At 41.7% G+C, this 25066-nt stretch overlaps 1 protein-coding gene across 11 annotated transcripts in view; it reads right to left on the reverse strand.

Moving 5' to 3' along the window:
- Nucleotides 1-25066, reverse strand: part of lmo7a (LIM domain 7a) — a 48118-nt gene that overhangs the window by 15689 nt on the left and 7363 nt on the right. For 10 of the 11 annotated variants that reach the window (XM_035676710.1, XM_035676714.1, XM_035676713.1 and 7 more), the window contains 8 exons: nucleotides 23897-23966; nucleotides 19063-19169; nucleotides 9155-9185; nucleotides 8204-8317; nucleotides 6964-7192; nucleotides 5974-6223; nucleotides 1348-1377; nucleotides 411-525 (listed from right to left, as the gene is read on the reverse strand). In XM_035676710.1, coding sequence (XP_035532603.1) covers nucleotides 411-525; nucleotides 1348-1377; nucleotides 5974-6223; nucleotides 6964-7192; nucleotides 8204-8317; nucleotides 9155-9185; nucleotides 19063-19169; nucleotides 23897-23966 — 946 coding nt within the window. The remainder of the gene's footprint in view (nucleotides 1-410; nucleotides 526-1347; nucleotides 1378-5973; nucleotides 6224-6963; nucleotides 7193-8203; nucleotides 8318-9154; nucleotides 9186-19062; nucleotides 19170-23896; nucleotides 23967-25066) is intronic. The other variant, XM_035676706.1, reaches the window with a different exon arrangement.

Genomic DNA, 25066 nt, shown 5'->3' on the forward strand with positions numbered 1-25066 from the left:
ACATCATCTTTCTATATTACATCATAACACCATTTCACATTAATTATATTATTAGTATTAGCAGTATGTGGTGTTTCCTGTCATAGACACTCTGATTTGGAAATGAGGACAGTCCATAGCCAGAGGGCAGTGCTGCACCAATCAGTGTCTTCCTCTGTCTCTGGCTTCTATCTAAACAGCTCTCTTTCCACCCTGCGGCCCCAGACTGCACCACAACACCTGCTCTCCTGACTGCCGCACAGATCCCCTAGATCATGTGCTCACCTCTCATGTCTGTGTTGGGAACAAAACTTCCTTCTGCCATCTACTTGCCAGAGACAGCTTGTCTTAAGATCGCATAACAAGACTCGTGGGGAAGAAATAGATATCCTTGAGCGTTAGTGTGCTGTACTAATACCAGTTGTACTCACGTCCTGCCACTGATCATCGCTGTCCTTTATCTGCTCACGATACTTCTGCAGCTCTTCGTAGCGAACCTGCCGGATGATGGCGGGGTCAACTTGGATGTCGCTTGTTGATTTACTCCTGTGGAAAGAATGAAGAAAAAGGTTTTCTTTTAAATGTCCCAGGGAATCGGCAGGAAGGGAGGGGATGTTTGGTTTACATATCCTGGCAGAAACTTTACACAGACAAAAAAGTTAGCAAAAGTTTAAATATTAATATATGTATTCCACTCCAATTATGCATGCACCATCTCTTACCACAGTGTCATATCAGCAGTATAAAAAAAAACATAATCTAAAATTCAAACCTCAAAATTGTACCTTCCAATATTTGTTGCTGATGCTATAAATAAATGGCATTAGACCTTTGACCTGTAACCAAGTGTTAGTTTAAACACAGCACACGGGTCAACCACAGAGACTGCTGTGGAGTGATGTAAGCTCAGGAGGTTAGTAACATGTATCACAGCCCTTCCCATCATGCAAAAGAGCAAAGTCACTCAAAGCTCGCAGCCTTTAGAAAAAATGCACTCTTTGTTTTCACTTACCTGGTAAGAGTTACACACCTGTCATACTGCTATCAGGGTGACAAGGCAAGTGCTCAGTCATAACTCTCACTGGGACAAGCTTCAGTTCAGGTAAATGACCCAGCATATTGCTATTGTATGCATCTTTTCACTTTGTTGCTTTGTCAATAGAGCTTTGAGCAACAACACCCCTCCCTCCCTCCCTCCCAGCACCATGAACTTGGCCCTCTGCCATACAATACTCTGTGTTGTGTGTCAGCATTTAGCAGCTAGAGGGTGAGAACAGCAGCACAAAAGCAAGGGGCAGCGAGGTGCGACTGTAAGAGGCCATAGCAAATGCAAACGTGCCACATTCCTGGGAGCCCGTATCAACTCACCCGTCGATACTCTGTCGCATTTGGCGCTGTCTAGGAAACCAGAAAGAACCACAGACAACAAAGTCACATTTTTGCAGTAGGGTCTTTGTCTGAGAGGGGTCTGAGCTTAAGGCCAATTAGTGACTCTCAGACCAGATCCCCTGGTGATGGGTTCATATGTACGTAAACCCAGCTAAAACATGACTCACTGACTCACTTTTTATTTTATACAGTGAAGAGATTAGAGTTTAATGTGCGTATAAAATAGGCTTATAGCACATTATCACTTTTCCTTTCCCTGACATTTGGCTGGTGAGATGTGCATACATGCGTCTTACTCTAAACAATGCTGCCTTTCTGGAGACTCTAGCATGATGTCACTGGAAACATGGCTTTACATATGGATGTGAAGTAAATCCAGATGGCCTTGACTCAGGTTAAATGGTTGCTTTGTGGTTGTGATTGTGTGCATCTGTTCATGTGCAAACACTGCAGTAGAGATTTGTGTTCAGGTTACTATGGAGTCCATAAGTCACGTCTTCTTTCAGCGCTGTGGGGAATTTCTTTGGCCTTTCATGTCGTCTCAACAGACAAAACTACATTTAATGTCCCTGCTTGGTGCTGTCAATGTGTTCAGGATGTTATGTTTGGATATTACTCAGGCTTGAACCTTTCCACACTTTCATGTTGCTGCACTTTGAGCTTTACATGTCAGTGCGAAGTTCCCTCTGCTGAGGAAAACAACACTACTCTGTTCAGATCCATGTCACTGTAGGTGTTAGGTGAGGTCAACAAACGGCCAGTTGAATGCATTCCATCACAACATCATGAAGTCTCTTATTTTCTTTATTGAGTTTAAATATTTTTTCCGTTCACAGGCAAACTCGGTCTGATAGGGAAACAAAACCAAAAATAAAATACAGAGTTTTGGGTCTGTTTAACAGTGCTCATGGTGTACCAACTATTTCGGTTAATGATGTTGGAGATTTGTTCAAAGAAATCACACTTCAAAAACACAGCAGCAGTAGATTCAATTTACAGTCTGGCCATCCACTCAGCATTTACATACCATGTGTTTCTAAGGTCAAATAAACTATTTTGCCATCATGCAGAAGACCATAATCAATAGTCATATGATAATGCTTTCATAGGGCCTTTCATTACATTTTTGTCTCACTGGAAAAGGTAACAACAAACATTTAAAACAAGGAAAAGGTCTGTTGTTGCTTTCTCATTAGTTCATCAGTTTATGTAAAAATACTCATGACTGCTGAAAGCTCCTATAAGTTTTCATAAAGAAGAACTTAATTGGATAGAACACCCATCTACAAGTTGCATCAACAAGCAGTCAAAACCACTTCACCATCAGACAGAAAATATTTCAAGACTGAAATGGCACTTATGAGTTTTCCCAGAAACAGTAAAAACACAACAAGATTGAAGAAAAAGTCTACAAAGTGAGGAGAAAAAAACAGGCACTGTTAAAGAAATCTGCTCTCACGACTTCAGAGCAGCCAGCCTCTCCACCATAAGCCTTTTTTTATATTTTAGCCGACTGGCTTCCCTGATAGCCTGCCATTTCCGCAGGTCACCTTCACTACAGGAAGACGGTACTGAGGGCCTCAGTTGATTGGCTAACGGGCCGCTCGGTGAGCTCGGGCTCTTCTCAGAACAAACTCCAAGTTTCCGGACGAGCATGTCATCTGTTTTAGGACGCATGTCCTTCTCAACCTGATTCTGTTTGTTTGCTGCTGCCTCCTGGGTAAGAGGACATGGGGGGCACAGGAGTCTGGCCTTGAGATCAGGAGGCAGAGCCCACGGCTCTGGGATTGGCATTGGGGTGTAGTTGTCAGGAGCTCCTGAGAGCGGCCGTTGTTGCTGAGCCTGCTGGGTTTTTTCCTTACGATAAACCACATCGTCCTGCTCGATATCGGGGAAATCCTCATCCTGTGTGCCTCCATGGACGTGTCGCTGGGTGATGATGTTGAGCTGCGGCTCAGACGTGTAGAGACGACGGTGGGGGGACAGCTGAGTTTTCATCATGGCCAAGTCTGTGTTGGACTGGAAGGCCAGGGTTCGCCTGGCAAACATGTCATCATTCTCCAAGTCAGGGAAAATGCTCTCATAATCAAAGGGATCTGGGGGCTCCCGGGGGTCTTGGCGCCCCAGGAGGGGCCACCTCTCACATTTGACCAGTTTGGGACCCGAGGTGGGGTCCACTGGCGCGAACACCAGAGGGGGGGTTTCTAACAGAGGGGGCTGTATCTTGGGGAGCTGTGGGGGAGTGTGTGCTTGGATATGAGGACTGCAGGGTGGGTAAAAGGAGAGAAAAGGACAGAGAGGTGATGAGTGCATGCATGTGAACTGGATCAAAGAGCAAGAAAAGGAGGAAGAGATATATGAAGCAGCCTTAGTGGTGATATTTGATTCAAACAGATGTTGATCAAATCAGGATTTTACAATCACTCTGTCATGTAATAAAACTATGATGCTAGTTCCTGTAAATAAAGTAAAGTCACTAGAATATGCTGTAATAAAAATAAGATAATGCTGACACACAGCCTATATTCTACTAAGGTCAGTGCAGGCAAACTGCTTTATAAAGAGTGTTAGGGCAACCTTCAGTAGCTTGACACTATATTCTGTCATTAGTATATTAGAAAGCAGCTCATTAGAAACTCAGCTCCAATCGGAGCCAATTATATTTCTCCTATAAAATCTGGAGGTTCTAAAACATTCCTTCATTGTCACAATCATGCAGCTGTATCGACCTTTTCCCCACAACAAGGGTGGTGTGAGCCGAGGCATCATGTGTGTGGGAGTGAGAGGGAGAAGTGCTGGAGGGAGAGGGGGCGGAGGAGAGCCAAGGACTGATGTCACAGTCTGAATCATCTGACGAAGAGCCTGACTTCTTACGGCTACAGCCGAGGACAGCAGGTTGGACCAAGGACAAGGGACAGAGGCAGAGAGAAGGGAAAAGATAGGAGGCAGTGGTAGGGAAGGAGAAAGAAAAGTGAGTAGGAGGAATCTATACAGAAAATGCAGTGAATAACAGAACACCAAATTTTTAATCTCTGAATGGCATGCAATGATGATTTAAGGAAAAAATCCAATGTGTCTGGTAGAAAAGTAAGAAGAAATTGCGCAAGAAGTAGAGAATAAATTTTATCTATAACGTTGCTACTAGTAAAATAGTGATTTAAAGTGTGTGTATACATGAGAGAAATCCATATTATGCTGGATTTTAATGCCCACACACACCTGAAGCCTTGCATCTTTTTGTACCAGGGTCTCCTCTGAGAGCCCATTTTGATCTTCTGTATGTGAACGTCTTCTTCGGGGGTCCAGAACTTTGGTAAGAACTTGTCATGAGACTCATTGCCAGCAGGCTGTGGTTTGATGCCCATCTTGCGTGCGTAGAGATCATCGTGGACGGGGTCAGCATAGCCCTCCTCATCATCCTCGTCCTCAGAGTCACCATATATTTCCCTGAACAGGCTGTCAGTGGAAACGACCCGCTGATGGTCCACCCTCACAGAGCTGTGCTGGGGGGGCAGCAATTCCCCACTGTTGATTCCGCTGCTGCTCAAGAGAGACAGCCAATCACACGTGTCAAAAGAATTTAACAGCAGCAGTACAGCACGCCAGTCACGCAAAGAGGAGCATGTTCCTCGAGCACAACAACCCCAAATGAGATGACGCAAGGATTAGCAAACCAATGCAAGCTCAAACTGTAAAAGGAGGCAAAAATTGATTTGAGGAGTTATGTTGCCAACTCAAATCACTCCTCCAAGCTCATACAATTCAGAAAGAGCAAATAAGGACGTGCTGCAGCTAAAATCTCAAAACAACTCAAACAGAAACCAACAAACTGAAGACATGTTAGAGGCAGCATACTACGACCAAAGATGTTGCTCATGGTTACATTAACCATGCAAACTGAGGGTAATAGAAGCGATCTAGTTTGTTCAGATCAGGCAGGCACACCAAAGTCACACTGTTGCTTCATGTTCTCTGACCTGAGGAAGGTCACATTCTGCTGAGGGGCAAGATTGGGAGTCATAGTGACCTTAGGCCAGGGCCCCCCTCTACCCACAGACCCCCTTCCTGCTGCCAGGGGACTGGTGGGCACGGCGAAGTTGGTGGGAGGGGCTGGGGAGGGGCTGTGGAAGCGTCTGCTGGCCAGGTCATCCAGAACAAGGTCAGGGTCTGGTCTATCTGTGTCCGAGTCGCTGCCACTTTCATATTCATAGGCCCACTGTAAAGGATCCACAGGCACGGCACTCTGGGAGGCTCCACTGGTGCCGTAGCAGTCAGAAGAAAGCCTTGTTTCACTGAGGTCATTCCACAGCACAGCAAAATGAAACACAACACCAGTACACACCACCATCGACCATTCGCAGACAACACAACAGTACCACAAACACGGATAGTGATGGGAGAGGTAATGGGAAACAAGGTAAGCTTTAGGCATTTGAAGCACAAAGTAAGGATTTGAGTATGAACACAACACTTCTGTATCACTTTGTGTTACACTGCTTTTAAGGAAGAACTAAAAGGATTAATTACTCCTTATTAATTAGCTGAGATGAGATTCAACACCTTCAAACAGATCAAAGTGTTCACTGCTGTGTATTATAACAGTACCTGGTGAGTGTGCCTTCATCCTCTGCGTATGTGGGGTTGGCCCAGCTGCGCCGACTGTCCTCATTGCGTTCAGCCCGCTTCTTCCTTAGTGGAGCAGGGACGTAGCCTGAGGCCTTGTCTTTAGTGGGCAGGAACTGGTTAAACTGGGTGCTGGCCTTGGGTGTGATGGATACCGACCGGCGGTAACTGAGAGTGTCCTTGTTATCAGCCATCCTGAAGACAGAGTCTGCCTCAGTGTCACTGCTACAACCTGGAGCACAGGCAGCACAGGAGAGGAGGGAGGACAAACAGGTGTTACACAGATTATGGGAAATGAAGAACGTAGGAGAAAAAATTAAAGAGAGGAGAAGGCAGAGGTCTGATGAGGGTAATGAAGTAGAAAGGGGCAAAAGAGATGAGAAGAGTAAGGGGAGTGTGTTGCCTACTCTGGTGTGACTTTGGAGGAGTAACAGAGGGTGGAGAAGGGAGGCCTCCTCATTTACAAGCCGGTGTGGATGGCTGTGGAATGTCTCACTGCCCTCTCTTACAGGGGGGACAACCACTCTGAGATCACCGACCAGCACTTCCCTCTCTCAAAGCATGCTTGTGACATGAAACAATATCACAGACGGGCCTCAGCATTGATATAAAATATCTCCTTCCTTGGGGACTCACTGAAAATATTCACTTTCAAAAGAGTACCACTAGATGGCAACAGGCATTTGTTTTCATAAATGGGAGGCAACTTTCTGGCTCTGATGTAGCATATCTTCCCCGTTCACAAATATTTGAAGTTCCAGGAAGATGAACTTGATCATAAATATTCATGCAGAGGTGAAATTTGAGAAAGTTTGAACCCTGCCATCTCGAATGGCACAAAAAAAACAATCACAAAAATAGAAGAAAACATGCTCTGTCTCCTTCAATGCCAAAGGTTGTGTCAGAAATGCAGACATGTAGGCACACATTCATATTGTGTTTATGTATAGATATAAATGAGTCGTGTCCTACCCTCGCTGCTGCCTTTAAGAGTGGTGTCAGATGAGATGCTGTGGGGTCGAGAGCCCAAAGAGTCCAAGCTGTCCAGGGAGTCGTCTCTCTTGTGTCCGCCTCCGCCTCCTCCTCCTCCTCCTCCTCCTCCTCTCTGATGGTAGAGTTCCTCTCGCTCTGAGTACCAGCTATCTCCAAAACCGCTGTCCCTGACGTTGCTGCCTTTCTGACTGGACGTTTCCTGCAGAGCCTTTCATACACACACAAACACACACACACAGTCAGATAATAGAGCGACAATTACAACACTGAGCTTCACTGTGTGTGTGGTACATGAGAGATCTCCCAGGTTGAGTGTGAAGTCTGTACTGTCTGGCCTCTCATTGCCGCAGACTCAGTTACTGTAAATATATACTCCTATACTGTCTATAAGGGGCTATGCATGCTGCAATTTAACTGGAATTACCTCATTGTTTTCTATTCACTTCCATCTCTGTCACAACAAACACTGCCATGTTCCACGTACCCTTGATGACTGTGTTTACAGCTTGAAGACAATGTTATTGCACATAAACACACAAGTAAACCCCAGGAGCCACTTTAACCAGCATGGCTACAGACAAGAAACAGCTTGTCAGCCACTTTAAAAAGAAAATTATTTTCAGATCTGTAATCCACCAAATCCTACCAGACAATACAAGACAAAACAAAGTCCACAATCTAAACCCAGCCTAACCCTGCGCCACTGAACTTGGATTATCATAGCTAAACGTACAAGACGCGTGGTAACCAACTGCTATTACTGGAAATCCCTGTAGTCAGTTGAATTATAGACTCTCTGAACACCACCACCACCTATAAATCTATGTGAAAGCAAAGTGCCAAATTCAACACTAGCGGGGTGAGCAGAGGGGAGGAAACGGACTTCTTCAAGAAAAGAAGCAGCTATTTCGACACGCCAACTAACACGTGAACTGTGCCGTGTTGTAAACAAGATTAAAATAGCTCAAGTCAAGGGATCAGGTCATTTATGACTTAACGTAGGTTTGGTTTTAGTGGCCAGCAATCTGAGGGCCCCTTGGCCTTTAACAGTCATTCTTTCGAACATAGTCGACATACCAGGGAGGTTACAGAAATGCACTGGGCAGTGGCTGTTAAACAGGATTTCATTCATGCTATTTCTGGTTTCCACAAGAAAATTAAAGCAGATAAGACAGCTCAGATAGCCCAATGGGATACTTACCCACTTAGAGAGTTTTACCTTGTATAGTGCTGTGCCCAATAATCCCTCGAATGCCTTAAAATTCAGGTAAGGTCCATCATAGAAGCGGTCACACTGAGCTCTTCTACCCAGCCAGTAAATGGTGATCAACACCTGGAGAGAATAATAAAATTAATAAAATAGCTTATTACACAAACCAAACATGCGTACATGCAGAAATGAATTATATACAGAGTACATCAGATCATAGCTATACATTTACTCTAACTGACGAATGTTCTGTGCAGTGCTAAATCAGGAGGTTGTTATGATAGTTGTAGCCCTACTCTGACACAAAGTGATATCTCCCGGTGCCACGCTCTGGTTTCCAGGCTCATCCAGAATACTCTGTTGCTGTTTGTGTGGGCATTAATAGGCTGCACAGGTAAATGTGCTGCACTAAAGCAAACAATCATTGCTACATCAACAACACTGATCCCCTATTATACATGATGCAGCTGAAATTGACGTCAGCTCTTTGGTTTTATGTCACAGTTAGTACATTATTATTGTCGTAGTTGGAGTGTATAGGTTAATATAACATCTATGGGACAAACATTCCCTAAAAAAAGAGAGATTTGCACACTTACATCTCTTACTTTAATGATTTATGGTTACTTGCAGCCAAAACCTTGTAATATACCTACAATTTTGTCTTAATAATAATTTTGTGTTGCATGTTTACCCCCACCACCGAATTTGTTTCTTTTTTCAAACTTCCTGTCTTCAGACCAACCACTGTCGACTCAAATTACATCACTTAAGGCAATTTATCAGATTTGCGTAGCTCCCTTAGGCAGTAGTTCCCCTTTAAGGGATGCTGTTCTCCACTGACACCTGAACAGGATTGTCACTGAGGCTAAATTATGTTTTACATTTTATTATAGCTGAATAACAGGCCAACTAATCAAGTTCCACAGAAAAAAAAATTGCTTATATGTTTCCACTCACATTTTTCAGCCTCCTGTTGGTCTCTTGATGCCTGTGAGAGCAGAAAACAGAGAGGTGTGTGTGTGAGAGAAAATGACAATAAAAGAACAGAGGGCATGCTTGTCAGGTCTGTGCTGGGCAGTGAAAGAGCTAGAAAGTGAGAGCACAATCCCGACTACTGCCAGCCCTTCACTCACTCTCACACAACAACACAAAGGCTGAGAGAAAAAACAAACACATTTCAGAAAAATCATTGCAACCAATAAAAGGTTATGTGTGTGTGTGTCTATTTTTCCACTAATCACAAAATCAAGCAACTGTAAAAAAAAAACAACAACTTAGTAAACGGAAAGGGGTTTCTGATTTTAAATAATGATAAAAACTAACCGCTAATTTAACATCTGAATACCAATCAAGGCTTTACTGTTGGTGCAACAAAGCCCTAAGCTTGCTACCCAAGTCATGCAAAATTTCAGTCATATGGGGTTTGACAGTTGACCCGGCAGTCAGTAAATCACTTTCCCAGGAAAATGTCAGCTCATTCTCGCTCCTGTGAAACCACACAAAGCTCACAGTTTCAACCTGCAAGCCTAATATTACCTTTTCCTTATGTACACTGTGTACCTGCCACCTAAGTTAACTGTAGTGTCTATTTAGAGAGGTCAATAAACAGTGATAAATGGCTACAGTAACCATAACGGTGACAGAGGAAGATATACAGTCCGCTTCACATCCCCCTGTGCATGCTACACATTCCTGCTATCATGTGCTAACACAATAGTCAGACATGCTTCGATACCAAAAGCCCTTGGATTTCTTACAGCCCCTTCCCCAGCATGCAATGTAACCACTGAACCTGCTGATAATGTAAGTGCATGTATGGCACCTGAGATGAATCAAACAGGTTCAGTTTCAGAGCAAGGAAACAAAATCTAACACACATGTAAGTACAATTCTGAGGTGCTTAACTTGAGAATTTACAGTTCTTTATATTTCTACTTCACTGTATTTCAGATAGAAATACCATTTATCAGACAGCTATGGTTACTTGCCACATTAGGATTTTACAATAAAAACATTATATGATAAAACACAATGAACTGTCACGTTATGGATGTCTGCGAGTTGTTAGCAGTCTATGAGTTGTACCCTCTAAACTTCTCAGATGGTTTTGAGTTAAGTTTTCAGTATGGTTAGAGGCCCAAATGGGTAAAGAGGTATTATTTAATATTGCACAGACAAAGCTAAGATTATAGAAAAGTTCAATGAATTAAAAATGTGTGTGGCAGAGATATTCTTGCTTTTTTTTTCTTTCCTACCACGTTAATCATCTCGTGACCAACCAGCTTTATCTTGTGACCCACAGAGCCACTGGACTAAACTACTGCACTGTATAAAGCAGTTAAAACTAGCCTAACCAGTCTATTAATGTCATAACACATTTAAAGGGGCTATTTTAATGGTGGAATGACTTACTTTTGATACTTTAAACGTGAAATAAAGATTCATTTGGACACTTGGAAGCAGTAGAAACAAGTTGTGAACACAACACACAACCAAATTTGTTGGCAAACAGATGATTGTTACATCCAGCAGCAACATTATCATTTATCTGGAGTCTTTCTGGCCAACTGACAAATGTCCAATATTCACTCTTTTTTTGCTCTGTTTTTAGGCTGTTCCAACTCTGGAGGAGGAATATCTGACTCTTGAGCTGCTGAATGCTCCACTAGGTTTAACCAGCTAGTCGGTAACTTTGTCTGTCTGCCGTTTGGTCCTGAGCAGGTAGTGTACAGTGGGTTTTTAGAGCTTTTTCACTGAAAAAAGCTACCTGCTGTTGGCGAAAAAGACACTCCGAGAGCAGTGAGAGTGAACCAAACAGTATACTTGTGGACTGAACAGCAAAAGAATGAGCTGAAACTTGCTATAAAGCCAAGAGGAACGGCAGATTCAGGTTCATCACTGTGAGTGAGCCTGTTCACATTCACAACAATATGAATTATTGCCACTTTAAGTATATTTTGCTGATAATGCTTCTGTACGTTCACTTTAGTAAAATTTTGAATGCAATACATTTACTTGTAAAGGAGTATTTTTACTTTGCTGTATTGGTACTTTTACACAAGTAAAGGATCTGAGTACTTCCACCACTGACAACATTTAACTGGATTAAAAGCAGATCAACCTTCTCGCCAGTATTAGTCATCTCACACCAGGGGCCTCTAGCATGTGAATTTGCCAACGGTGAAAACTGAAATTGACGTTTATCCATTTGGCGTATTACAGATTTATAGGCCCAATAAAAAAGTCGGCCGAAAAAAATGCCCTCTCTTGTGTGGCTTGGAACATGGTTACAAAGTCTAAGATTATAGCAGTGGTAGCCAGGTCCAGGAAAAAGGAGCTGTATACCAAAACTAGAACCACACCGCTTCTCGTAATGCTCATTTATGGCTAGTGGTGATTGCTGAACAGAGGAAAAAATACATAAGGGCTATTTCCAGGCCTCCCGAGCCTCAGGAGTTTGCTGTAGTCTCAGAATCAGCTGAGTATTCATATGACTGAGCACAATCATCGACGGAACGTCATACACAAGTTCTGCACAGAGAGTACCGGCCAGGAATAACTTCTGTGAAGTAGAATTATCAGTTAAAATAAACGCATTGCTATGCTGAAGGAGAAGGAAGCCATCTGTGTTTGTTTGTCTTTCGCACATGCAAGCAACGAAGGCAATATTCTGAACACCAAATTCCACTTGAATTTAGCTAGAAATTTAATACATACCCTGTCAAACAGAGGGCATCAGAATAAAATGTAGTGTTCTTTGTCTTGTGAAGATCTTTTGTTAGTGTCTTAAGTTTGTTTCTTATGTTACAGGTAAAAGAGTTTAAGAAATAAAAAGGGACAGTTCAGGGTCCAGACAATGTACATGTTATACAGTACAGAACTCTGACAGGAAACCCTCAAGCTTTACAAATTGACAAGATGCTCTCATTACTTCCACCAGCCAGTCATTTCAGCCATATGTCTCAACATCTGCCATCACCACTCTCTTGCTGAGGTCAAAGGGTCTGCTTTTAACTTCCAATGGAAATGTAAAGACAATACTTGTGCAACTTAGCCACTTACTGTATGTTAAACAATCATCAATCAATTCAATTCAACACAAGTGGAGAAAACAGCTACACAATCAATCAACATCAGTTACGTAAGTTCTTGATACATTCATTATTAGACTAATCAAAACCACAAAAAGACAGGTTTCTAATTGTTAATATTTTATATCTAATTGAGTTGTATCTTGTCAGATTGCTACAGAACTATGTGACACTATTTTGTCAAAACATAAAGTTAATTTAATTTGACTTGAAGGAGAGTGTGTTCTGCCAATACAAACCACAGACAAAAAGAAATATATACAACCGAAGAAACATAAGCCACTATTCAAATGTTAGACAAATAACTTCTTAACATGAACCAAAGTAAGCAATCTATCCAATCCGGTTGATCGCTTCCCTGTGCGGCAACCAAAAAAATGCTTTTTAGATCTCTGGCAGGACAAAAATCTACAGGTGCAAGCTGTACGTGGACCGAGACCACAGGAGCCTCTAACAAGATCCAGCGAGCTCTGCTTCTCTGAGACAACAACATCCAAAAGCCTTAAATTAATGGGTGTGCATGTGTGATTAGAAGCATACCTGTGCAATGAAGATCACTTGCTCTGCAGCATTCAACATGTAACATCCTTCATCTATGTCCTTTCATTCTAATAAATACTTCAGATTTAAAGACACACCCAGAAACATGCATTAAGAGTCCTGAAAAATGTAGACACAAGGAGAGTCTGAATAGAGTAATCAGCTGTGGGTGAGACAGTGTCGGGCATCATTGTGTTGTACTTATCACAGACACTGCTGCCTCTGTGAACAGGGTGAGGCTGGCATTTCACTCTCCGAGTCAGCTACAGAGCACAAATATAACCCTTGTGTTGGCCTTTTACAGCCAGGACCGTGTCCATGGTGTAGAAACTTTATTGGCCTTTCACCATCATCACTCGTTTGGTTTCACAATCTGCCCACAGTTCACACAACACTGCAGAAAGAAGTGACGGCAGTGCCATATATTAAACTATGAAACCAGAGCAAAGTGAAGTGCCAGCTCAGTGAACCACACCCGAAATACTAACACACAGGGCACTTTGTTTGCCTCCTTAGCACTGTGCACTTCAGAGGAACATTTAAACTTGTCGCAGTGAGCTTTAAACTATATAAACAACTGTAAATACGTGCCTTGAGATCCAACATATGTTGGTGTTAAATAAATTCTGATAACAAGCTGTGTAGTCAGTACAATTTGTCTGGGAAACAACACATTCCTTCAGGTAGTTCAAACATTTGGTTTGATCTAGAGCCAGGGATGCTATTGCATAATCCAAATCACATAATCATACAACATAGCCACTCCTCTTTATCTATTGTTCAGAAAGGGTCACTGACATTCCTGTGACAATGAGTTTTGATGTACCTGCCGATCTTCTGAAGTTTCCTTTTTTTAGGTTTGAAGAGCAGTCAGCCCTTGTCAATAATTTGCTTAATCAAACGGCGGCAACGAGCGAGACTTTGGACCCCTCTCAGCGGGGGATTTGTTCTGTCAGTTATTGGAGGTCAGAGAGCAAAAGCTGGACTTGTAGCCTTTACTTTAGGTAGTAATACTACACTGTAAAAGTACTCCATTACAAGTAAAAGTCCTGCTCTTAAAGCTGCAGTATGTAATTTTTTATAAAAATTATGATATTGTCGTATTTGCGTAAACGTTCATTACATCCTGACAGTAGTACATGAGACAAATAATCTGTGAAAAAAATAAAGTCCCCCTGGCTTGTTTTAGCACTACTAATGGCATTTGCAAGAATCCACAGGGCCTGAACGAAAGCAACCAATCAGAGCCAAAAAAGACAGTTAATTGTTGAGATCAGGGTGTCAAATACAGATGCCTTGGGCCCCTTGGAATGAGACTTAACAATTAACTATCTTCAAGCCTCCAACCCATTGCGTCTTTATATCTCTGATGGCTCTGACTGGTTGTTTTCAACCAGGCACGGTGGACCATACATTTAAAATTTCAGCAAATGTGACAAATTTGTTTTTAATTTATTTTTAGTTACCTACTGCAGCTTTCAAATGTACTCAACTAAAAGTACAGAAGTACTATCAACAAAATATACTTCAAACCTCCAATAACAGATTTTTTTTGGCCACTTGGGGGCAGCAGAAACAACTTGTGAACGCACCACTGACATATCATCACCTTTTAAGTTGATATGGAGAACTTAGCCAACGGTTGTTTATTTACACATCCAGCAATTGCAGAGCAACATTATCATTCCTTTGGAGTCGTGTTTCTGGCCATTCGAATGCAACTCCAATATTTACTCTCTTCCTCTTTGTTTTAACTCCTGAGGAAAATATCTGACTCTTTAGTTGCTAAATGCTCCACTATGTTCAGCAGCTCATAACTAACTGTGTCTGTCTGCACTTTGGTGCCGAGCAAATAATGTATGGTGGGTCTTTAGAACTTTCTTTTGCTGAAACCACAAAAACAATGCTATGAGAGCAACAAGAGTAAACACAAATGGTAAAGTTATGGCTGGACAGCTGAACAATGAGCTGAAGCACACTATAAAGCTCTGTAAAGCTGAGGGGAACTGCAGACTCTTTGTAGGTTTATCACTACGAGTGACCACTCATCTTTTCACATTGTCATTTAATACATTGTAATATTAAAAAATAATAATAATAAAATAAAATAAATATATAATAGTATATATGCTTTTTTTTAATGTATTGAATTTAGGTAAATAATTTCAAGTTATTTCAAATAATTTTTAATACACAATGTTATTCACAACTAGTAACTATAGCTATCAAAAAAATGTAGGATAGTAAAAAGTACAATACTTCCCTCTTAGATGCAGTGCAGTATAAAGTATGTAGCTACTTGAGTAAATATACTTGTCTACACTGTCTACAACACTGCTCATAGCTTGTTCTCCAAGGCATCTGAGTTTGAAAACATCTACAGTATATAAGATTCCACATGCTGTAATTCCTCTGATACTTACTATGATATACAATGGGTATGAGGAGAGTAAATCTGAGATTCATGTGTCTTACACACTGAAATAAGCTGAATAAGCATAAAAGTCCCTCAGCAACTACAGTAAAATAGCACAGCGTGTACCGTTATAGTATAATGACTGCACATTCTTGGTCACATTCACCCTTTTCCACCTTCCACCTTTTATGTCCTGTTTAAGTAGCTCTGTGAGAAATTACACTTGTTAAAACATTCATAATGGTCAAGTGTAAAGTAATCAGCAGACATTTAGGATCATTAGGGAAAAACCTTCACGTCCTATCCTTTTATGTCAACTCAGAGGTGTGGCCCCAGTCCAACCTTCCCTTGATGCTACTGAATTTCCATATGGCAGCTAAGGGTATAAAGGAAGTGGCTGAAGTTAAATAGAGCTCTTTCGGATGCCATGATTCATCTGCAGAAATTCTCTCATTTCCTGGGCAGCTGTTAGAAACTGACGAAGTTGGTCTAAAGTAGCCAGAGAATCATAGCCTCTAATGATAAATCTGATTTGGTCTGGTCAGTATTACAGCTCCGGCTGTTTGGAGTATATTTTGCACTTTGTTACAATCAACAACACGTGGAAGATGTGAGAAAATCCTCCAGAATCTATCACTCAGCAACACACTGTGCCATCTTATCTTATGTCCCGTGTATATCTATTTCAACAGTTTGTTATGGTATTTGACAATTTTGATACTGAATGTGTTTGTAACTGATAAACGCCTTTATCAGAAAGACCTGTTTCACAACATAAGGAAAGAGAGCAACATGCACTCTAGGTGGAGTTAAGGTGGATACTACAAGAACTGCAAAGCTCAAAGGTCAGATAGATACCCAATAACCTTTTATGGCTGTCGTGACAACACAGACAAGTATGAATTAAACTGTGCTATTTCTGCCAATATGTGACTCCAGCTTAATGCCAAAGGAAGGACATTGGCCCTGCTAATAAATATATTTCAAACACAAACTATCAAGTTAACAAGAGGTATTTTTTTCATTGCACTAGTGTCGAATTTGTTTTTTAAATATTAATAGCTTTGGGTGTGTAGCACCTTTCATACAAGTTAGAGCAGATTAGGGTGGCAACCAATGATAATTTTTACCCATTAATCTGACCTTTGTACTGTCAATCAAATGACATTTGATTGCTCATCGCAATTTCAAAAGTCAAAGGTGACTTGTATAAATGCCTTGCTTATCCTGAAGCAACAGTAAAAGTAGAATAAAATAGAGGAAAATGACCTCACAATTGAGAAGCTTAAATCAGAATAGATGACAATTGAATGCGGAACGACTAATCGCTGCAGCTCTACTACACAAAAGTTATACCTTTCTCTATAAAATGTAACAAAAATCATACAAGTAAAATAAAAATAAACTAAAACATTAAAATGCATAAAAGTTAAAAGACAATAAGAAACACTTAATTAACACAACAAAAATCATATGTAATAGCTGAAGACTTTGCTGAGAAAAACAGGAGGTGAAAAGAAACCTACTGCGCCAACAGGATAACAACCTCACTGCTGCTGAAACAGAGAACAAGGAAGCTGAGCAAAGCACCTGTCAGACTGGGTTAAAGGGAGTGGAGGTTGGACACACACCAGGAGAAAAGACAGCTGATAGAGACAACTTTCTCTCTCTCTGTGGCTCATTTGCCTAGGCTCTGATAAGCAGCAGTAAAATAAAACCATCGTTTGCTTGTCTGCAGCCTTCATTGGGATTATATATTCGGGTTACTGTTTGTGTGCCATCTCTCTCTGTGTGTGAGTTAAAAATACTGCAGTTGGGGAACCACATAATTGTGCCCACAAACACAAATACCTCCACATTTTTCATCTTATATAAAGCCAAAAGAACACCCAATGAAAATATGTTACATTTAAGAACCACAGTGACTGTAAGAAATCAGTTTGAAGAAGACAGTCACAATTCATCAGTACGGACTCAGTCGGAGCAGCTGCAGGTTCATCCAGAAACTGAGAATCTCTAACTGCTGAGCGCATTTGAGGGAAGCAATATTTACAATCTTTTCCTCTGAATGAACACATTCCCAGATACAGTGACAAAACCACGACCACATGCAGGGGGGGAATGTAGTGGGAGGAGACAACACACTATTAAAAGCTCTTCTTCTGAGTCCTGATACCATTCCAATCTGTTTGTCAAAGTGACCCCTAGGTACTAAAAATAGGATAGTGACCCCCCCCCCCCCCCCGACCAAACCCCCGCACGCAGCAGACATGGTTAGACCTATGCCACAGCGCACTCAGTTCCAACAGAACAGCGGGACTGGGATTTTTTCCGGAGAAAAAAAAAACTGTATTTCAAAATGCTTTATATGCAATCTTAAACATGCCATATGTTTTCTCTAATAAAGTTCAGTGGGTAAAAAGTCTGTTTAAGTTACAAGTCAGCTTTCACTGCATACATGTGGGTTTTTCCACATTCTGAACATCATTTTGAAACTAACCAACCAACTAACCGCCAAACTCATGGGAAAAGGTTATGCAAGGGGGTAAATGTCTGATAATGCACTGAGCACAGGATCCATAAAAGAGTTATCTCTTGATTTATGACACTGAATCAGACATTTTTTGAATGATATTGACTCATCGTAGGGCCGCCTATCCTCTGCTGTGGGGAGAGGGTGTGTCTTGATAAAAGGCAGGCAGATTTGTTTATTTAGTGTTCATATTCCTGAGTATGTACAGTACATCTGCCTTCCTACGTGTGTTTGTGATGACTGTGGTTTCGACACCATTGTCAATGCTAATGACGAATGACTGACAGAGTCTTGGGTGGATCATGGGAAAAATTTTCCTGGAGGTTGTGGCAACATCTCATCCATGAAAGAACAACCAAACTGAGCGTAACTAACGAGACAACAGAAAGAACAGGAGTGCCGCTGGTATGCAGAATTTTGAAAAAGCTCACAACTTGACATCACCCTGGCATTATTTTGCCATCTAAAGTGATGTATTTGCTACTGAGGGCCTATCCACTTCAAGTTCAACAACCTGCGGGGACTGCTGCTAAAGCACTTTTCTTTGTGCTTGCACAGCAGTGCTGTATCGCCACAGAGAGTGTGTCAAAGTGGATGGACTGCGTTACCTCGCTCCCTCCTTAAGGCACACCTGTGTAAAAACTGAACAGGTTGTTCAACATACCACATACATCTCTGTCTAGCATGCAACTGACACAAGAGCAACTTTCTAAAAGCAAAAAATAACAAACACTGTGGCAATGGGCTCTACACACTATCAGATACTATCAGTGTAAGATGTAAAACCTGTTCCTGACCATAAACAAGAACTTTCATTGCTAATGTTTTGTTACTGAGGTCATGGTTTGCTGGACCTGCACCAAAGGGAAATTAATCAGACATGCTGGAAAGCATGTTCTTTGTTCTTCTTGCCTGTGTGGTTTCATCCATTTTTCCCTCCAACATATTTTAAAGAAACACATAAAGCAAACAAGCGCTTACTACTAACACAAAAATACATGCACACTGAAAATAACATTGACCTTTTATGAACTGCAGCTTGAATCATTCCTCACGAGAAGACATGTGCTCAGAGATACTGTATAGTGTCAAAGTTATATTCAATGTTCATATTTTCTGTGTATGTTAAGCATAAAAACAATCTGAGAATTGATTTTAATCAAAGAAGAGTCACTAACATTAGTCACAGCTTACAAGAGGACCTCAATTCTGTGAATGGAAAGGACGGGTATCTAAATGTCACAGTAGTACCAGTATTTCACAAAGCTCACAAATCAGAACTTACTTGACTGTAACTCTTGTGGATAAGTCCTGAAGGTCTCCGGGGTGAAAGAGCTGTGCTTCCTTTAGTCCAAGCTTCCCGCAGGCCTTGAGGAAGACGTTTAGGTTGTCCTGGACAAAGAACAAAGCAGGGATGAGGGTTGTCCACCTTCAGAGGCACAGAATAATCACTCAAGAATTCTCTGGCAGGGACACAGTCTACAACTCATTGCTTCCAAAGTTCATATCACCCGAGAACAGAGACGGACGGGGAGGAGCGTGTATGTAGCAAATAAGAAGCAACCCAGAGCAGAACACACAAACACACATGGAGGGGGTAGAGGCTGCGTGACAGCAGCTGACTGACAGCAGCAAAGCTACCTGTGGGCTGGGTTAGGGTAGTAGCAAAACCAAAACCAGGAAGGATGACATCAGAGCTGTGCACAAGTCCCACCCAACCGGTCATGCGAGTGCAAAAGTGACACACGCGGGAACACAATGCCTGCTGCGGTCTACTTCTCCTCACACCCTAAAACTGTCCCCTCCCCTCCCTGCCAAGCCCGTTCCTCGTGAATACCTGTGAAATCTGTGGGGCGGTGGAGTATTTTGGAGACATTCGGTTGCTATGAAACATGAGGTCGAGTGACAGAAACTGACAAATATTTGTCCTGAAGCAAGAGGACATGGGAGTGGAAGAATGGTTCCTCCTCCCCTATGTCAATCATTTCACATTGCATAAAGTTAATATGTGTGCTTATGATTTGCACATATGCGTGAGTGTAATTCAAGATAGCAAAATGACATTCTGCTCTATAAATACACACACATCTCATACATTTCAAACAAATCCTCAACCACAAAAACACCATTCCTTTCCGGGGTTATGACTTTTCCAGTTGTAATCCCAGGTGTCTTGTTTGTAAGTCTGCACTTCCCATTGGGACAGCAGTGCTTAAGAGGGTTTCATGTAATGACACATGGCTTCAACATGGGTTAGAATAATTAAGGGGTAGCTAGTTCTATATTTAAATGGAAAACATGCTTATTAGCAAATGGTTGGAGAGAGCTGACCTCTCTGGGCGGGAATCCCTTGCTAACAACTTTGCTTGTCCCTTAACGGCACTTTGCCAGACCCTACAGGTCACTGTGGGCCCCTACAGGCCAAGGATCATGCCCCCCTACAGTGCTTTGTCTACAGGCACTGGGGCCACTCTTCATTCATTATAACACAAAAGAGATTTTCTCTTCTTCTTCTTTGTCTTCTTAATAGACGTGATAATGTAATTTTCCAGATTGGTACAGAATAGGATTGAGTAACTGAGATCATTACATGGGTTTTGAATGGTAAGCTTTATCTTATAATTCTCTCTCATCATTTGACAATGTAAGAAAGTTCACATGTACATTTTTCAGTGACACTAAGTTTATGACTGTGTTAACCAATGCGTACAGTATGTACAGTTAGTACATACATCGGTATACATGACATCTTGCTTACCCCGACTTGCCTCGGGATAAGCCTCGGTTTATCAGCTGACAATCCAGCATTACTGTAGTAAAGACAACCTTTGTCGAGTTCAAGACGAGGACTAGTCGAGTCAAAGTCAAGACCCAGTCTGAGTGAGAGTCAATACCAAGACGGAAACAAAACAATGCTTTTGCCATTGCCAGTGAGATAAGTTTTGGCAGCCAAATACTGCCAAATAAATACCAACAAGTCCAAGACAAGCCTGAGACAATAAAAAAAACACGTCTCAAGTCCGTTCTGAAGTACTACAGCACTGCAAGATAGCATGGACATGTAGTCTACATAAAATTTGATAAGAATATATTGGCCGATAGTCATATTTTTTTTACACTATCCTACATATACTGAGCAGAACTTTTTATACTATAGTTAACAACCTCAGTTGCTATTTCTGTACAGTAATTTCTTGTTACTTACCAACATATACACTGATATGCTCTGCTGATATATCGGCCCAGATAAGCAGTCTAGCTCTAGATGTGAATCTTCTATTCTGAAAGAATTCAACCCATGAAAACAACTGAGCTTTACTGCTGCAATATAGCTTAAAAATCCCACAAAAGATCTTCCACTTTAGGCCCTGATCTTCCCGTCACCTTAAGCCAATGTAACCAAGGCCTATATGAAAGGATAATTAATATCACTGAGGTATGAATGTCATTTAACGTCAAAGAACATTATGAACACACTAAAAGCTCCTCTAAGAATTAGTCCCAGAACATGCAGAGATAATGATGTTGAAGGAATGTTATGCTGACTTGTGGCTGCACATAATCCGGTTAAATATGCTGTAACTATCCAGCAGCCTCTAATCCCCTCATGCAGACTTGAAGACCCCAATTCAAGCACTTCACACCAAGAAACGGAAAGGTTTGACTCATAAGGTGTCTGCTTTGGAATAAAAGGATATTCGTCCTCGCTGGTCAAATTTTGGTTCTTCCACTGCATTCTTTGTCTAAGATAGGCATACGCTACAGTTACCCTCGACTGACCCTTGGCAGTGCTTCGAACATCGAGCAAAGCTATGGTTAAAATATCAGGCTACACATTTTCAACTCCTGAGACAATAAACGGAGAGGCGATGGAATACTTGAAATGTTGCCTTTCCTGAAACAGAATAAAAGACCTTCCTGTCCCAACAGTCAGATCCAGTCATAACATGAATCCATACAACACAAACACAGTAACAAAACATGGTCAAATGCCTGTCATTGCACAGATGATTACACACACATTTAGATGAGTAAAGACACCCTCAGGGCCATTCAAACTGTCTGTTTATCTCCTCCCACTGCTACCTCAACTCACCAAGGAGTTGGTGTATGCAGGAACATCCAGCACCATGTCAATTACAGTGTATTTACGGTGGGCAGAGGCCGATGCAGTCATCTTTAACTTTGTCCTTCTGGATTCAGCTCAGTGGGCCTCAAATCCATGGCCCCCGCTCAAGAAGCTGGCTGCCCCACCGCACAACCACTGGTAAAAGCAGAACCAGGCCTGAACTAGGGTGCCATGACCCAAACCCACAGCTTACTGAGTGCTCAGCAACAGGCAGAGAAGTGTGCTGACATGAGAAACATTCCCTTGGACACAAGTGAAGCCAAAGAATAGGCTCGGGTCTGGAGCCAATGTTGCTAAATATTCCACAAAACCAGAGATTTCCGTTTTTTTCCCCCTCTTCCCTCCCTGGGCTGTTTATTCTGCCAGAGCTGAAGCCTGGTATCGATTTTAGTGCTAAAATCTTTCAGATAACAAAACTATAACGACGGCTAAGACCATTATGGTAGAAAATGTTCATATTTAAGTGTTAATGAGGTGTGTTTGCAAGGAGCCTTTTATTCAGCAGTGATTAAAGTTATACTGTATCTACATTACAAAAAAAGGCAGCACTAAAAGCATTCCTCTTGTTCTTGTTCACTGTATTTTTCTTCCACATGTCATTTTGGAATTTAAACATACTAGAAAAGCAGCATTTTTCCAGTTTCTTCTTTTCTAACTATCTATTCAGGGGAAATGGAACCATGCAATAATCACCATTGTGAGGAGACGTGACCTAACATATACATTTAATGCTTAAATTATTTCACAATTTCAGAGAAAACAGCTGAATTCTAATTTCAAACTCTTAAAGAGCAGATACGTGATGGAGCAATCTTAACAAAACTACTTGACTACTTTAGTAATAGTCAAAGTTATTCTCACAGCAGAGTGAGAGTGAGTAATGTTTGTTTGGAGAGCTCTCCGCTTTTCTCCATGTGGTTGGCGGTAACTGATAGCCGCGGGCCAACCAGGAGCTTTTCGCATTTGCTGGAGAATTTATGATCAGGTGGTTTCAGGTTTGTGTCCAAGTCTCGGAAATACCACACCCGTGCTACTGATGGAGGAGATACTTTACCTCATTACCTCAGCAGGTGCCCAGCCAGTTACATTAACCAACAGTCCAAAACAAACTGGCAGGGAATTTGATTTATGTTATAACACACACATGATGGTACAGTGTTTTGGGCTGCAAATACTATGTTTACTGTTTACATCCAGCCTGAGTGCCAGTCTGTTTCTTCTACCGCAAACTTGTCATTGTCTTGCCAAACATGTTGAGTGTTACTGAGCCCACCGACAGACTGCCTGGGTTACGGTTGGGGTTCTCTATAATTCCTCCAGACAGCTGGACTCAATTACTCCCACAAGAGAGAGCTTTGTGAGGGATGGGTCTAAGGTAGGGTTTTCAACTCTCTACTTCCCGAGCACTTGTGTGCAGACACTCCCAAAACATTTATTTCAACTGGGCCACTGTGGCCCAAAAGGCCTTGGCCACAGTCTGGTTAAATTTGAAGACACTGCCATGGCCTAAAAAGGTGAAAATATTTAGACACACTTATTACTGATTACATAAAAACTAATTCTGCCCCCATCTGATCTCCCGTCACTCAATCAAAAACCTAATTATCAGATGAGCACAAAGACTTTTTTGTCTTGAAGGATTTTGATTGAGCACAGCCTCAAGCATGGCAGACATCATATTTAGGGTGCACTCAAATGCGGCCGGTGGCCTTTCAAGCAGCTCCACGTTCACTGAACTTATTAGCGTGGATGGATATGGGGAGCGACAAGTCACTGAGGCAAACACCTCTCTCTCATTGGCAGCCGTGGCTCAGACCTGTCACCAGTCAGCTCAACTGCTGCTGCTCCTCGCACTGCTTCCTCCCACATCTTAAACTCTCTACGGCAGACATTACTCCAACATGAAACACACAGCAATAGCAAAAGACAAAACTGTACACGCAACATGTTTACGTCTCACATTTAAACTGAACACAAAGAGAAGACTTACCAGTCCGGCTATAGGTGTGGGCAGCCTGTTAACCCTCTTGATAATACCAGGCTTGATCTTGTTGATCAGACTGTGTACAAAATAAAGAGAGAGAGAGAGAGAACATCAGGGAAAGGCAGGGGGTAAGTGAAAGCACTCGGTCATTGGCTAGACTGGTCTAACTAGCACGGAATGAACAAAAAGTGTTGCAAAGTCTCGCCGTTGTGTGTTTACGACTTTGTTTAATGGTGGCCACCTGGCTTCAGTTTAGTAAATGGCCAGTGCTGCACCCTGATGTAAACAAACCAGGTCGTCTGCTCCTAAAACATGCCCTCTTCTACCAAAACAACCCCAAACAAACCTGGAATCACCACATATCAGAAAGGCAGTGATGGTTTTTGACAGATGAAAATGAGTTATCGAAGTCCAAGATAATGCACACACACACACAAAATATGAAATATCATGATTTAGATTTTCTAAAAGATAAAAGATGTAATACCTCAGTGTAAAAAAACTTGTCAAAGAAACTTGTCAAACAAAGTCTTGAAATTCATAAGTACAGAAGATTGATTTATTATTTGGTCTATAAAACATAGAACACCACAAAAAAGTGAAAGATGTCAGAATTCTCTAGAGCTCAAGGCATCTTCATCAAATGTCTCATTTGGTCTAATGAACAGTCCAAAACCTAAAGATACTCCAGTTTCTATAATGTAAGACAAGAAACTGCAATACAGTCTCCCATTTGAGAAGCTGGAACAGTCAACTGTTTGGCATTTTTGCTTGAAAAAAATTAATCTCACCTTTTTTTAAAGAAAGAAAAATATCTTGAAAACTCCACGAGACTACATGAATTGTTAAGGTGAATGTTTTGCAGAGTGTATCTTCAGCGGACAGACCGGGGTGGAAGGGTTGAGGAGGGGCAGGCGGTATAACACTTTGCATAGGTTGACAATAGATGCACCGAAAGAATGCAAAAGGCATTTGGGTTAGTCATTTAGCAGCGAAACAATAGAAAGCTGTGATGATTTCATCAGATAACACACACTGTAAGCCAAATAGGATATAACCATGTGTGCGACCCACACTAAACATTCCTTTCCAAGCAGTTGTGATAACCACGACACAATGGTAATGGACGCTTCTAGGTGAAAGCGATTTAATCTGTCTTCCTCTTCCTCATGCTGA

The sequence above is a fragment of the Morone saxatilis genome, unplaced genomic scaffold (assembly GCF_004916995.1).
Source record: "Morone saxatilis isolate NCDOM2014 unplaced genomic scaffold, NCSU_SB_2.0 Contig5, whole genome shotgun sequence".
NCBI classification, from domain to species: domain Eukaryota; kingdom Metazoa; phylum Chordata; class Actinopteri; family Moronidae; genus Morone; species Morone saxatilis.